Source organism: Lithobates pipiens, unplaced genomic scaffold (genome assembly GCF_037356315.1).
Source record: "Lithobates pipiens isolate NorthernLeopardFrog02 unplaced genomic scaffold, aLitPip1_a1.2 Scaffold_10, whole genome shotgun sequence".
In the NCBI taxonomy this organism is placed as follows: domain Eukaryota; kingdom Metazoa; phylum Chordata; class Amphibia; order Anura; family Ranidae; genus Lithobates; species Lithobates pipiens.
Window position 1 is genome coordinate 15,577,796 of NW_027507686.1, and position 15,478 is coordinate 15,593,273.

The 15,478-nt window shown below is 42.4% G+C and overlaps 1 protein-coding gene across 3 annotated transcripts in view; it reads left to right on the forward strand.

Annotated features, from left to right (window-relative positions):
* PHKB (phosphorylase kinase regulatory subunit beta) overlaps positions 1-15,478 on the forward strand; it is a 339,917-nt gene that overhangs the window by 73,826 nt on the left and 250,613 nt on the right. For all 3 annotated transcript variants that reach the window (XM_077451660.1, XM_077451651.1, XM_077451669.1), the window contains one exon: positions 9,539-9,638. In XM_077451660.1, coding sequence (XP_077307786.1) covers positions 9,539-9,638 — 100 coding nt within the window. The remainder of the gene's footprint in view (positions 1-9,538; positions 9,639-15,478) is intronic.

Genomic DNA, 15,478 nt, shown 5'->3' on the forward strand with positions numbered 1-15,478 from the left:
CTCTCTCCGTGCTAAGCTGCTCCTAACAAGATATCTCGTCTGTACATCAATATGACTGTGAAGTGGGCCCAGCTCGTTTCATTCTTCTAAATGCGAATCGCGATGGCGTGACAGCGAGTTCTCTCCTTCCCTGCGCTCCTGCCCGCCTGCAGGCGCAACGAGCAACCTTTCCAACGGGTTAAATAAATCATCTATGTATTTGCTCTGCTTTTAAAGGGCAAGAACATCAAAAATATCGTAGAGCTTAATGGAGTAGTGCAAAAACCGTTCTGCTTACTCAAAGCAACAAGAATTTATTTGAGTCTTCCCCCGGTTTGCTAAGAATGGTGGGGGTAGCTGGATGGGTAGGTAGGTAGGAAAGGGTAGCTAGTTGGTAGGTGGATGTAGCTGGTTGGTAGGTGGATGTAGCTGGTTGGTAGGTGGATGTAGCTGGTTGGTAGGTGGATGTAGCTGGTTGGTAGGTGGATGTAGCTGGTTGGTAGGTAGTGTAGTGATAAAGTATAGTGGGTAGATAATTAGTAGTTATTATAATAATGTAAGTACTCTTCTGCAAGAAAGCCAATTCTTCCAGAGAGATGCACTTTATTGACTTCCGACACAGAACAAAGTCTTTTAACAGATGACAAAATCCCAACAGATTAATATGACAAGGAATACTAGCCTTCAGAGTCCCATGTTTCCTAGACCTGTGCCTTCATAATCACCGAGAGTGAATAGACTGAACGCCAGGTTATATTCCCTATACACTGAATGGCTGAGCAATTTGATTGGCCGTTTCCATTAGGCCTTTGATCTGCTTCTGTCTTTCAGAGTGACAGACAATGACCCCCACCCGTAAACTGTCATAATTTGCATTCTTGCATATTAACATAGCCCGGAGTCACTATCTGTCCCCTTTGATATGCGGAGTAAATTTTGTTTGGCCACTTCCCCTTTTTGATCAACAAGTCTCCTTTTTGATATGTGTAATTAGATTAACAGATACCAACGTGGCCTGCACCACCTTAACACCCTTTTGACTTGTCCTGGAATGCCTACATCCCTAATTTGTATTCTTGCATATTAACATCAACAAGTCCCCTTTGATATGTTAAAATTGAGTTGGCTCGGACAACTCAACCATTGTCAACTGAAATCTGGCTTTTTCAGTCTTGTACTGTATGTGTACATATATATAATAATAATATAAGATCCCACATAAATCTACCAACATATTACCATAGGTAGGTTGAAGGGTAGCTGGTTTGTTGGTAGGCAAGCCAAGTCCCATGCCTTCTTTCTTCAAGTTGTACTGCTTGGTGACCTGGACAATTTCCATTGGTGGGGGTTATCATAAGGTCCTGAAGTCTTGAGGGACAATGTGATGATGTAACAATGAACATTGGTGATGAGACCAATGTAAGGGGCATTCTTCTCACTGATCACCAATGTAAGGAAGATTCTTCCCGCTGATCACCAATATAAGGAACATTCTTCCCACTGATCACCAATGTAAGGAACATTCTTCCCACTGATCACCAATGTAAGGAACATTCTTCCCACTGATCACCAATGTAAGGAACATTCTTCTCACTGATCACCAATGTAAGGAACATTCTTCCCACTGATCACCAATGTAAGGGACATTCTTCTCACTGATCACCAATGTAAGGAACATTCTTCTCACTGATCACCAATGTAAGGAACATTCTTCCCACTGATCACCAATGTAAGGAACATTCTTCTCACTGATCACCAATGTAAGGAACATTCTTCTCACTGATCACCAATGTAAGGAACATTCTTCCCACTGATCACCAATGTAAGGAACATTCTTCTCACTGATCACCAATGTAAGGAACATTCTTCCCACTGATCACCAATGTAAGGAACGTTCTTCCCACTGATCACCAATGTAAGGGACATTCTTCTCACTGATCACCAATGTAAGGGACATTCTTCTCACTGATCACCAATGTAAGGGACATTCTTCTCACTGATCACCAATGTAAGGAACGTTCTTCTCACTGATCACCAATGTAAGGAACGTTCTTCTCACTGATCACCAATGTAAGGAACGTTCTTCTCACTGATCACCAATGTAAGGAACGTTCTTCTCACTGATCACCAATGTAAGGAGCATTCTTCCCACTGATCACCAATGTAAGGAGCATTCTTCCCACTGATCACCAATGTAAGGAACATTCTTCTCACTGATCACCAATGTAAGGAACATTCTTCTCACTGATTACCAATGTAAGGAACATTCTTCTCACTGATCACCAATGTAAGGAGCATTCTTCCCACTGATCACCAATGTAAGGAGCATTCTTCCCACTGATCACCAATGTAAGGAACATTCTTCTCACTGATTACCAATGTAAGGAACATTCTTCTCACTGATCACCAATGTAAGGAATATTCTTCTCACTGATCACCAATGTAAGGAACATTCTTCTCACTGATCACCAATGTAAGGAACATTCTTCTCACTGATCACCAATGTAAGGAACATTCTTCTCACTGATCACCAATGTAAGGAACATTCTTCTCACTGATCACCAATGTAAGGAACATTCTTCTCACTGATCACCAATGTAAGGAACATTCTTCTCACTGATCACCAATGTAAGGAACATTCTTCTCACTGATCACCAATGTAAGGAACATTCTTCTCACTGATCACCAATGTAAGGAACATTCTTCTCACTGATCACCAATGTAAGGAACATTCTTCTCACTGATCACCAATGTAAGGAACATTCTTCCCACCGATCACCAATGTAAGGAACGTTCTTCTCACCGATCACCAATGTAAGGAACGTTCTTCTCACTGATCAACAATGTAAGGGACGTTCTTCTCACTGATCACCAATGTAAGGGACGTTCTTCTCACTGATCACCAATGTAAGGAACGTTCTTCTCACTGATCACCAATGTAAGGAACGTTCTTCTCACTGATCACCAATGTAAGGAACGTTCTTCTCACTGATCACCAATGTAAGGAACATTCTTCTCACTGATCACCAATGTAAGGAACATTCTTCTCACTGATCACCAATGTAAGGGACGTTCTTCTCACTGATCACCAATGTAAGGGACGTTCTTCTCACTGATCACCAATGTAAGGAACGTTCTTCTCACTGATCACCAATGTAAGGAACGTTCTTCTCACTGATCACCAATGTAAGGAACGTTCTTCTCACTGATCACCAATGTAAGTAACGTTCTTCTCACTGATCACCAATGTAAGGAACGTTCTTCTCACCGATCACCAATGAATTTTAGTTTTAGAAGGGGTTCCCAAGACGCGGAAATTATTTCAGGGGTTCCTCAAGTGTAAAAGGTTGAGAGAAGCTGGTTTAACACTTCTTACTATATGTACTATACTGTATATATGTCCTAGATAATTGTCTTTCCATCAGCTGAATGAGTTTTATGTGCAGCTTTATCGTCATGTAATTGATTATTATTGTGACTAATGACAGGAGTGTATTCATCTCTCAGCCTTCATACCCGGTGCGTGACTTCCATGATATCGTGCTGGTGGATAAGAGACACGAATGAATAAATAATTGCTTACTTGCATTTATAAATACCTTCTTTAGCCTGCTGTGGATTTCCTAATGGTTTGCTGTCACTTCTTGACGTTCGGTGTAGTCGTCTGTGGCGAATTTCCAATATACTTGATTATTTTATCGTTGGTCTGATTACCATACAGAGGTAGATTGAATCTAATGTTGGGGAAATGTATTCGAACCCCTGGCAGATATAAAAAACTAACTGAATGCAGTTATGTAGAGTGCAGAGGGGGTAGAGGCCGCAGCTTGAGCCAATGATGGCTGCTTTGATCTTTTACATTTTGTTTTAGTCTCCTGCTGAACATACTTATCGGAGGGCAATGCACAGGAGTGACTTCAGCATCCTGCAGCTTCATTATTCATACAGAGACTGGGGCAGATCCTGAACCAGATTGGTTTGCTGCAAATGTATATCTGGGCAACAAAAAAGCAAAACGTAGTTTATCAGCGCAATACTTGAAAATGTCTCTGTCTTATTAGTTTAAAGCTGAATTACAGGAATTCAGCTACTTTGTAAAAACTGCAGGCATTCAATGAGTTAAATCTAACAAGGTGTCTGCCGACTTATCCCTATTCACATCTGACAGGACAGTGGTCTCAGTTCCTTTAAGCGCAAAGTTGCTGGTAATTCTATGCCCACCCCCCTCCTTCTGCCCATTCACTGAAGCCTTTGTTATATGTAAACTCATGCCCATTCACTGAAGCCTTTGTAATTTGTGAATGAGTTTACATATTACAAAGGCTTCAGTGAATGGGCAGCAGAGGGGGAGGGCATTGCTGCTCTGATGACCTTCTTTATTTTTTTTTGTAATAAAATTGACACACTCAATTTCTTTGAAAACCTTTTGCAACACTCTGTGCTCAAAAGGTTGCCTACCCTGGATTAAAAGCCGTAGCCTCCCTGGCGGTATTCCCGAGTCTGCCTTGGGGTGAGATTTCAGTACCAAAAGCGGTAACCCCGAGCCAGACTCGGGATCGTATCGCAGGATCCATGTAGAGGTTACTTACCTTGTCCCCTGGATCCTGCGATGTCTCCCCGCTGTGATCTGCGAGACCGCCATGTCTCGCTCGATCTGTCAGTGCCGAGTTCGGTGACAAATTCAAAAAGTAAACACAGTAGAGATACAGTATACTGTAATCTTTACAGTACTCTATCAAATTACACAACCCCTTTGTCCCTAGTGGGTTGTCCAGTGTCCTGCATGCAGTTTTATATTATAAATACTGTTCTTTCTGCCAGAAAACTGGAAATTGTCCATAGCAACCAAAATAATATCCATTTAAATCAAAAGTGCTTTTAGACCAGCTAGAAAACCCCGATAATAAATTATAATCACTTGCAGAATTGAGCGATAATGATGGTGAACACTAAAAGTATTGACAACGACAATTCTGCAACTGAGCAAATTTCATTGTTTTTGATTACATTATTGAATATTTTTTATTATTATATTATTTGTTATTATTATTTATAGTTATTATATTATAATTTCTGATTTCGTGCACGTGTTAAAGTTGTAGTGACTAGAGCTGCATGAATATTCCATTGAAAAAAAATTGTGATCTCGATTCAACCCCCCTCACGATCTTAATCTGGCATTTCCAGGATTCGTGCAAGAAACGAGTGCAGAGTCGTTCTCTGCTCACTCACAGCTGTCAAAAAAAAAAAAAAAAGAAAATATCTAGCAAATGTTTTTCAACATTGCTCAGTGCTGGGAGATAAGAAGTAACATTGTATCACTCGGTTCTTTTAGATCAAAGGGAGGATCTTCAGTCAGTGTATATATATATATTTTAGCAGAGGCCCTAGAGAATAAAATGGCGGTCATTGTAATATTTTATATCACATGGTATTTGCGCAGCGGTCTTCCAAACACATTTTTTTTGAGCAAAACATACACTTCAATGAATTAAAAAAATTAACCAGTAAAGTTAGCCATAATTTTTATTTTATTTTTTGTAGTATAATGTGAAAGATGATGTTACGCCGAGATCGCCCACCCCTGCAATAATTAATAGCCAGCTACACATACTGAAGCTGCTGACGTTTAATAAAAGGACACTTACCTGTCCCTGAGTCCAGTGATGTCGGCACCGCAGCTGATGTTTCCATCAGCTGTCGGGTGCTGCTGCCGCCATTGCCCCGTAAGGGGAACCCAGTAGGTTTCCCTACTGCACATGCGCGAGGCTCCGCTGTGCTCATCTACTGGCCCCGAGGCGGAGGGAGCCGAGCTGATGACATAATGTGCCGTGGGGATAGGGTAAGGTGCCAAATGTGGCAACAGGGGGGGGGGGGGGGGGGGGGGGCAGACAAATGAGCAGAAGTTCCATTTGTGGATGGCACTCCACTTTAACCACACCATTTTTATTTAATTTTTTATTTTTTAACCCTGCAAAGTAAGGCATAATGTGCTGGTATGCATCACATAGCACATACTAGCTCATTATGAAATACTTACCTTAGAGCAAAAGCCCTCCAACGCCACCCTGACAGGCGCTTCCAGCTTCACCTGGTCTTCTTTCTGAGTTTGCGTCCTCTGGCAATCTGGCCGCGCAGCATTGATGTCACAACTGTGGCACAGAGCTCTGAAGGGACGGCGCGGATATACTGTCACTTACCAATCATTAGATGTGCCAGCTGCATTTGTTTTCTTTGGCTTTTATCCCTCTTTTATCTGATGGTCTGGCCTGTAACGCATCTCCTGTATTAGCAGGACACAACTCTGGAAGAATGAGCAGAGTCTTTTTTTTTTTTTTTTTTTTTTTTTTTTTGTTCTTGGCGGGGGATGGGGAGATTAATAGTTTCCAAAAGAAGATAACATGATTTTATGCTCCCGGTTCAGCTTATAGGAAGAGATGAGGACACTGGATTTTTTGCAGGATCAACAGCTTTTTAGAAATCTGGTGACTGGCTTCTGTTACAGCATTGCCACTAATCCGTGCCCACCAGTGCCACCTATCAGTGCCCCTCAGTACTGCTGATTAGTGCCACCTGTGCTGCTAATCGGTGTGCCACCCATCAATGCCCATCAGTACTGCCCATCAGTTCCTCATCAGTGTCAACTATCGGGGCTGCCTATCAGTGCAAATCATTACAACCTCACCGGTGCCACCTCATCAGTGCCCATCAGTACTGCTAATTATTGCCCACTCGTGCTGCTAATTATTGCCACCCATCATTACCACCGCCAGTGCCACCTCCTCAATGCCCACCGGTACTGCCCATCAGTTCCTCATTATCAGTGTCAACCATCAGTGCAAATCTGTACCACCTCACCAGTGCTACCTCCTCAATGCCCATCAGTACAGCTAATTGGTGCCCATCAGTACTGCCCATCATTTCATCATCCGTGTCAACCATCAGTGCCGCCTATCAGTGCAAATCATTACAACCTCACCAATGCCACCTCATCAGTGCCCATCAGTACTGCTAATTATTGCCCACTCGTGCTGCTAATCATTGGCACCCATCAGTACCCATCATTACCACCACCAGTGCCACCTCGTCATTGCCCATCAGTACTACTAATTGGTGCCAATCAGTACAGCTAATTGGTACCCATCAGTACTGCCCATCATTTCATCATCAGTGTCAACCATCAGTGCCGCCTATCAGTGCAAATCATTACAGCCTCACCAATGCCACCTCATCAGTGCCCATCAGTACTGCTAATTGGTGCCCATCAGTGAAGGAGAAAAATTGCCTGTTTGCAAAAACATTTTTTGTTTTTATTATTTCAAAATGTTTCCATCCATTTTTTTTTTTTTTTTTTGTTTAGTAAAAAATAAAAACCCCCAGCAGTGATTAAATCCCAGCAAAAGAAAGCTCTATTTGTGGGAGGAAAGTGATAAAAATGCGTACAGTTGTTGCAGGACGCGCAATTGTCATCGAAAGTGTGACGGCGCTGGAAAACTGACTTGGGCAGGAAGGGGGTGAAAGTGCCCGGTAAGAAGGGGTTAAGAAGCCCTGGTCTTCAGCTGTGCGTCCCTATAATGCAGTAGCGGAGAAGAAGCAGCGCCTGCGGGAGGAAGATGGGTGCGGCGCGCTCACGAACACCTGCAGGTGCGCTGTCTCTGCCGCGGCGGGAGGAGAAGGGCGTCTTGTACCACTGAATAATTTACAGCATATTGACAGACAGTATAATACGTTGAGATTATAATCACTCTTCCCCGCCACAAATCCTCTGGCTGCGAGAATTTCTCTTTTCTGCATCCACACTACAAGAGCTAATTAGAATTCATTGAAATACGGAATATTTTATTTTCATCCAGGTCTGCGCAGGAGATCTCTGCCTCTGATAACCAACTAACAAATGTCAGTGCGCCGTATTCGCAGCGATAATGCAAATGTTCCTTTTTCATGTCGGGGCCGTTGGCTCTTCATGCGTTTGTCGCTGACTGACACAGCTGGCTAAATTTAAAATATTGACTGCTCACAATGCCTCTTGATAACGAATAAATACATACACTATATTTCCAAAAGTATTGGGACGTCTGCCTTTATACACACATGAACTTTAATGGCGTCTTAGTCTGTCGGGTTCAATATTGAGTTGGCCCGTCCCTTTGCAGCTATAACAGCTTCAACTGTCTTCTTCAAGAAGCACATTTGTGAGGTCAGGCACTGATGTTGGAGGAGAAGGCCTGGCTCGCAGTCTCCACACTGATTCATCACAAAGGTGTTCTGTCGGGTTGAGGTCAGGACTCTGCGCAGGCCGTCAAGTTCCTCCACCCCAAAACTCACTCATCCACGTCTTTATGGACCTTGCTTTGTGCACTGGTACACAGTCATGCTGGAACAGGAAGGGGCCGTCCCCAACTGTTCCCACAAAGTTGGGAGCATGAAATTGTTCGAAATGTCTTGGTATGTTGACCCCTTAAGAGTTCCCTTCACTGGAACTAAAGGGCCAAACCCAACCCCTGAAAAACAACCCCCACACCATAATCCCCCCCTCCACCAAAGGATTTGGACCAGGGCACAAAATAGATAAATGCGTAAATAGATACCCAACATTTGCGTGCGCCCGTGAAATGTCGATAACCACCCTATATTTTCCATAGGTGACACATTAAAAGTCCCATACGGACCAGATTAGTTTTACGGAGGACGTCGGGTGCTAGAAATATTGCCCCCACTCCAGTGTGCACGACGGTATGTAACGTGTATCGCAATCTGCATTTTTAATGTGCAGGCGCCCTGACACATACATTTGCGTTCGTACGTGCGTATATGTGGGTGTTGCTCAAATGTTTTTTTGTTTTTTTTTATTTTTTTTTATTTTATTTTTTTTATGTGGGGGTTGTACTTTTATATGCTTTTGGTTTAACTTCTATTTTTTGAAATTTAAACTTTAAGGCCCCTTTCACACTGGGGCGGCATTGGTGGTAAAACGCTGATATGCTTAGCGGCACTTTACCGCCAATTTGGCCGCTAGTGGGGCACCTTTACCCCCTCGGGGCTTTCATATTTGGAGACACAACAGCGGCCTCAGTGTGAAAGGGGTCTTAAGGTAAAAATCTTCTTCTCTGCTGCAAGATACCCACCTAGCACCCCCTTATTCTTACCTGAGCCCGATCCAGCAATGTGCATGAGAGCAGCGGCTCTTGGCGCTGTCTCCCTCCTCACTGGGTAGATTTTTGGGGGTCTAAGGGACCAGGATCTGATTTTTTTTTTTTTTTTTTTTTTTGGGGGTTTACTAACACTTTAATTGAAGAAGCTGGAGTTGGAAGCTGATTGGCTGCCATGCAGAGCTGCACCAGATTTTGCACTCTCCAGTTTTAGTAAATCAACCCCAGAGAATAATATTATAAAGAAACTTTTTTTTTATATGCAACAGGTTCACTTTAGTGGTGTTTGGTGATTTGTGTGGCCATAAGCAGGATTTGCAGTGATCACGGAAGGTCTGTGTGTGTGTTTTTGTCCTTCATGTTCCATCTGACTCACAGCTTCTTCCTCTGCTTTGTCTCTCCCATAACAGACGCATTGACGATGACAAAGGGCGGACGCATGAACTGGAGCATTCTGCAATCAAATGCATGAGAGGGATACTGTACTGTTACATGAGACAAGCTGATAAGGTAAGTCGCTCCGGCGGTCTCAGCTGTGCCCCCGATGACTTAGTACTGAGCGGTGTAGGAGGGGACGGCACGACTTCTTTATGAAATAATGGTGAGAAGAAATTTGTGTAAAGCTGAAGTTTAAGTGATTCTTAGGGCTCATTTACACTTCAACTTTAACACACATTAAAGCGCCTGCCGCTTCAACGCGCTTTTCTGATGCGTATTTGATGCTTTTTTTTTTTTAAGCTTTTTAAAGGATGTCTAAAGGTTTGTTTTATATAAAAACAAAAAACATGTTATGCTTACCTCCTCTGTGCAGTTGGTTTTGCACAAAGTGGCCCAGATCCTCCTCTTCTAGGGTTCCTCAGCGGCACTCCTGGCTCCTCCCTTTTCCTCGGAGTGCCCCGCTGAAGAGCCGCTCTCCCTCTGGGGCACTTGTGCGGCTGCGCTCCCGTGTCCTGCCTGCTGCATCTATTGACACAGACAGCAGGACTTGGCCCCGCCCCTGACTCCTGTGTTATTGGATTTGATTGGCAGCAGCGGGGAGCCAATGGCTGCACTGCTATCAGTGTAGCCAATTGGGACCCGAGACAGCGGCTGGACCTGTGTGCTCATCCCCGTCGTGGGAAAGACCGGGTTCAGGCAAGTAAAAGGGAGGGCTGCTGCATTACAGGAAGTTTTTCACCTTTTTAATGCATACAGTGGGGATCGAAAGTTTGGGCACCCCAGGTAAAAATGTGTATTAATGTGCATAACGAAGCCAAGGAAAGATGGAAAAATCTCCAAATGGCATCAAATTACAGATTAGACATTCTTATAATATGTCAAAAAAAGTTAGATTTTATTTCCATCAGTTACACTTTCAAAATTACAGAAAACAAAAAAATGGCGTCTGCAAAAGTTTGGGCACCCTGCAGAATTTATAGCATGCATTGCCCCTTTTGCAAAGCTGAGACCTGCCAGTGCCATGGATTGTTCTCAATCATCGTCTGGGAAAACCAGGTGATGTTAATCTCAAAGATTTGAAATGGCCAGACTCATCTGACCTTGCCCCAACAATCCGCACCATGGGTTCTTCTAAGCAGTCGTCTAGAAAACTGAAACTGAAAATAGTTGACCCTCACAAAGCTGGAGAAGGCTATAAGAAGATAGCAAAGTGTTTTCACATGTCAATATCCTCTGTTCGGAATGTAATTAAGAAATGGCAGTCATCGGGAACAGTGGAAGTTAAAGCAAGATCTGGAAGACCAAGAAAAATATCAGACAGAACAGCTCGCATGATTGTGAGAAAAGCAATTCAAAACCCAGTTTGACTGCACGATCCCTCCAGAAAGATCTGGCAGACACTGGAGTTGTGGTACACTATTCTACTATAAAGAGATACTTGTACAAATATGGTCTTCATGGAAGAGTCATCAGAAGAAAACCTCTTCTACGTCCTCACCACAAAAATCAGCGTTTGAACTTTGCAAATGAACATATAGACAAGCCTGAGGCATTTTGGAAACAAGTTCTGTGGACCGATGAGGTTAAGGCTGGGTTCACACCGCTGCGGCTGGCAGACCCGGATGTGATTCGCACCGCACTGCAGTGCAAATCACATCCGATCTCTGTGCGATGCGAGTTCAGCCATACAGATAGTATGGCTGAAATCGCATCGCACCCGCCGCAAACTCGCACAGGACCCTTTTTTTGGTCCGCAGCAGAATCGGATCGCATGGGTGTTCACACCATGCGATCCAATTCCTGTCCGAGTTTGCAGATCGCACTGCGATATGCGAACTGATCTGGGGGTGTCATTAAGATTTCACTGGCACTCCCAGCAGTCCGCATAGGGCAGTGTGAACTGCCGGCAGGAGGCATGCGATGCGGGAAAACGCCGCGGATTTGCTGTGTTCCCGCATCGCTCCAGTGTGAACCCAGCCTAAAATAGAACTTTTTGGCAGGAATGAGCAAAGGTACGTTTGGAGAAGAAAGGGCAAAGAATTTAATGAAAATAACCTCTGACCAACTGTTAAGCATGGGGGTGGATCAATCATGCTTTGGGGTTGTATTGTAGCCAGTGGCACAGGGAACATTTCATGAGTAGAAGGAAAAATGGATTCAATAAAATTTCAGCAAATTTTGGATGGTAACTTGATGCCATCTGTGAAAAAGCTGAAGTTAGAGGATGGCTTCTACAAATGGATAATGATCCTAAACGCACCTCAAAATCCACGGGGGATTACATCAAGAGGCGTAAACGGAAGGTTTTGCCATGGCCTTCACAATCTCCTGACCTCAACATTATTGAAAATCTATGGATAAACCTTAAAAGAGCAGTGCGTGACAGACAGCCAGAAATCTCAAAGAACTGGAACACTTTTGTAAGGAAGAATGGGCAAAGATACCTCAAACAAGAATTGAAAGACTCTTGGCTGGCTACAAAAAGCGTTTACAAGCTGTGATACTTGCCAAAGGGGGCAGTACAAGATATTAACTCTGCAGGGTGCCCAAACTTTTGCAGACGCCATTTTTTTTTTTGTTTTCTGTAATTTTGAAAGTGTAAATGATGAAAATAAAATCTAACTTTTTTTTGACATATTATAAGAATGTCTAATCTGTAATTTGATGCCATTTGGAGATTTTTCCATCTTTCCTTGGCTTCGTTATGCACATTAATACACATTTTTACCTGGGGTGCCCAAACTTTCGATCCCCACTGTATGCATTAAGGTGAAAATCCCTGAGGGTTTACAACCCTTTTAATGAAGTGTGGCTCACATCATCCTGTGTGTGTTTTTGATTTTCTGTTTGTTTTATCCTCTTCAGCCCCGGAAGATTTTACCCCCTTCCTGACCAGAGCACCTTTTACAATTTGGCACTGCGTCGCTTTAACTGACAAGGCGCGGTCGTGCAATGCTGTACCCAAACCAAATTTGCGTCCTTTTTAAAAAATTTTCGCACAAATTCTTTTGGTGGTATTTGGTCACCTTCTGAGGTTTTTATTTTTTGCGCTATAGACAAAAAAAAAAAAAAAAGCGACAAATTTGAAAAAAATATATATATTTTTTACTTTTTTGCTATAATAAATATCCCCCCCCCCCCCCCCCCCCAAAAAAAAAGTCTTTATCAGTTTAGGCCAATATATATTCTTCTACAATAAGCGTCTATTGATTGGTGTTAACAAAAGTTATAGCATCTACAAACTATGGGCAAGATTGATGGCATTTTTATTATTATATCGATTTTTTTTTTTTTTTTTTTTTTTTTTTTTTTTTTACTAGTAATGGTGATGATATGCGTTTATTTATTTTTTTTGTGGTATTGCGATGGACAGATCGGACACTTTTAACACTTTTTTGGGACCATTGACATCTATATAGCGATCAGTGCTATAAAAATGCATTGATTACTGTGTAAATGTTGCTGGCAGGGAAGGGGTTAAACACTAGGGGGGGCCATCAAGGGGTTAAGGATGTGTTCCCTCAGTGTGTTCTAACTGTGTGGGGATGGGGTTGACTAGGAGCGGAGACAGACTGTTTTACTTAGTAGGAACAAATTATATGTTTCCTTCTTCTTCAGTCCCTTTAACTGTCTCAAAGGGAGATGCCGGGGGGGATTGGGGGTTGGTGATATCTCACCAAAGCCCCCCCCGCCCAACAGGAAAAAGGAAAAATTGCAATAAATACTCAAAAGTAAAATTGTGAAAAAACAAACAAAAAAACACTGATTTACAAGTATCTATGCTTTATGCAACAACTGGGAACACATTAGGGCAGGGATATGCAATTAGCGGACCGCCAGCTGTTGCAGAACTACAAGTCCCATGAGGCATAGCAAGACCCTGACAGCCAGAAGCATGACACCCAGAGGCAGAGGCATGATGGGACTTGTAGTTTTGCAACAGCTGGTGGTCCACTAATTGCAGATCCCTGCATTAGGGGGTCTTCAGCACGGCTATTATTATGAGCACCTTTTGAATTGCACAGAACTGCTTTCAGTCTTTCTGGACATTCTACTTCTATGAATTGCCACGCTGGAGCCCTAAGGCGGACAATTGTTTGTTGGAGGTAAACAAGGGTACATAAGGGTTAGTGGACATTGAAAAAAAACACATGGCTGTTAAAGACTTCAGTCCATACCTGCCACCCACGGAGCCAAGGAAAGGCCTGGGTGAGAAGGATAGTTGTCAGTTTTAACACTTAAAAAATATCTATATTTAATGTTACCAAATTAGATTGTATTGTATTACTAGCTATCTTGTACTTTAAGCTTAAATTAAAGCTGACCTGAAAAAAATAAAAACACGGATACTGTCGCCCCCCCTCCCCAAAAAAGTTGTGCATGTAAAATATAAAAATAAAAAAATATATAAATTGTAAAAAATAATAAAAACAGTTTGTAAAAAAAGAAAATTGTAAAAAAATAAGAATAATAAAACTACTGACACAGTCCACGCATCATCAGTGCCACCTATCAGTGCTACATATTGGTGCCACTGTCACATGACATTAAAAAATTAGTATCGGTATTGGCGAGTCCTTGGAAAAACAGGTTTATCGGTGCAACCCTAGTAAAGACAAAAATCTCTAGGCTGTTGACAAATGGAGCTAATTTTAAATTTTGTTTTTTTTTCCTTTTTTTTTTATTCACTTTAAAAATATGAATTCCTATAACGGCTGCTATCAAATAAAAACGAATATCGTAAAACAAAATCTAAAAAGCAGATGGAATGCAAAATATACAAGATAAAAAGAGGACGAGTGGAAAAAAAAAAGAATTACTGGAATCATACTAAGCTGAATTGGACCAAAGATTAGCTGAAGTTGATAAAAATGAATAAGCGGTTTTCTGGATTTTAAGCCAAAAATGATTAAATACATATTTCGGGGGAAGGATGTGCAATAATGTATTTATAGTCGGATACAAAACATAAAAGTTAATTTCCAAGGAAGAACCAGTCGGGGGAGTGCTGCATCAAATCCTCCATATCATATCCTGTTTATAAAGATCTGCACTTTTATGGGAAGAAAATAGCAAACATTTACCTCTTCGTGCCGGTGCCTCCTGGTTTAGGGAGGCGAGGCTTAAGACCACATGACCGCTGAGATTGGCTGTCACGGCAGTCATGTGATCCCCCAAACTCCCGATTGGGAGCTTTCGGTTAAGCGCTGGTAACTGTGACGGAAGCATGCAGGGTGTGCGCTCTCAACAAGCTATGTTGACCGCAATTCATGCAAATATGGGACCCCCTCAGCACCAAGGACCTGGCTGCATCCCCCCACCCCCCAGAGGCCGCATTATTGCGTGCGCAGCCGACACCAAGGGTTTGATATAACATTCAATTGCTACACAAGTCATATTGTAATTAATAATGCCCTCTCCTTTTCAATTTGAAGCTCCTGTCATTTTCTGTAAAATGCAATATGCCCACCCGGAGGCGCTCTGTACACAGATGGTATACAGAAATGTCATTTCCTGCTTGTGCGATTGACTCACTGATCTTCCCAGAAGTCTGCACTAAGATACAAGTCAGATTTTGGGCATCCCCTGCAACAAAAAATGTCATTTTTGGTGAGATACTCCACAAAGGGAAATCGCATCGAAAGGAATGCAAACCCCGCCACTTTCCTCGATAGAACCCTGCAGGTGCAGCAGCTGATAATTAATTTATAAAATCACTCCCATTTACTTGGCACATGGAAACAAACAGCTGTTTATTCAGAATAATAAATGGTAGAAAGCTGCAACAAAGTTTGTTTGTTTTTTTTGTTTTTTAAATCCCTGCAATGTACGTAGATCACTCAAAGGGGAAGGCTTGTTTCTCGACAAAAGTGGAGTTAGTCTTTAACTGCTTCAATACGGGGCATTTTTCA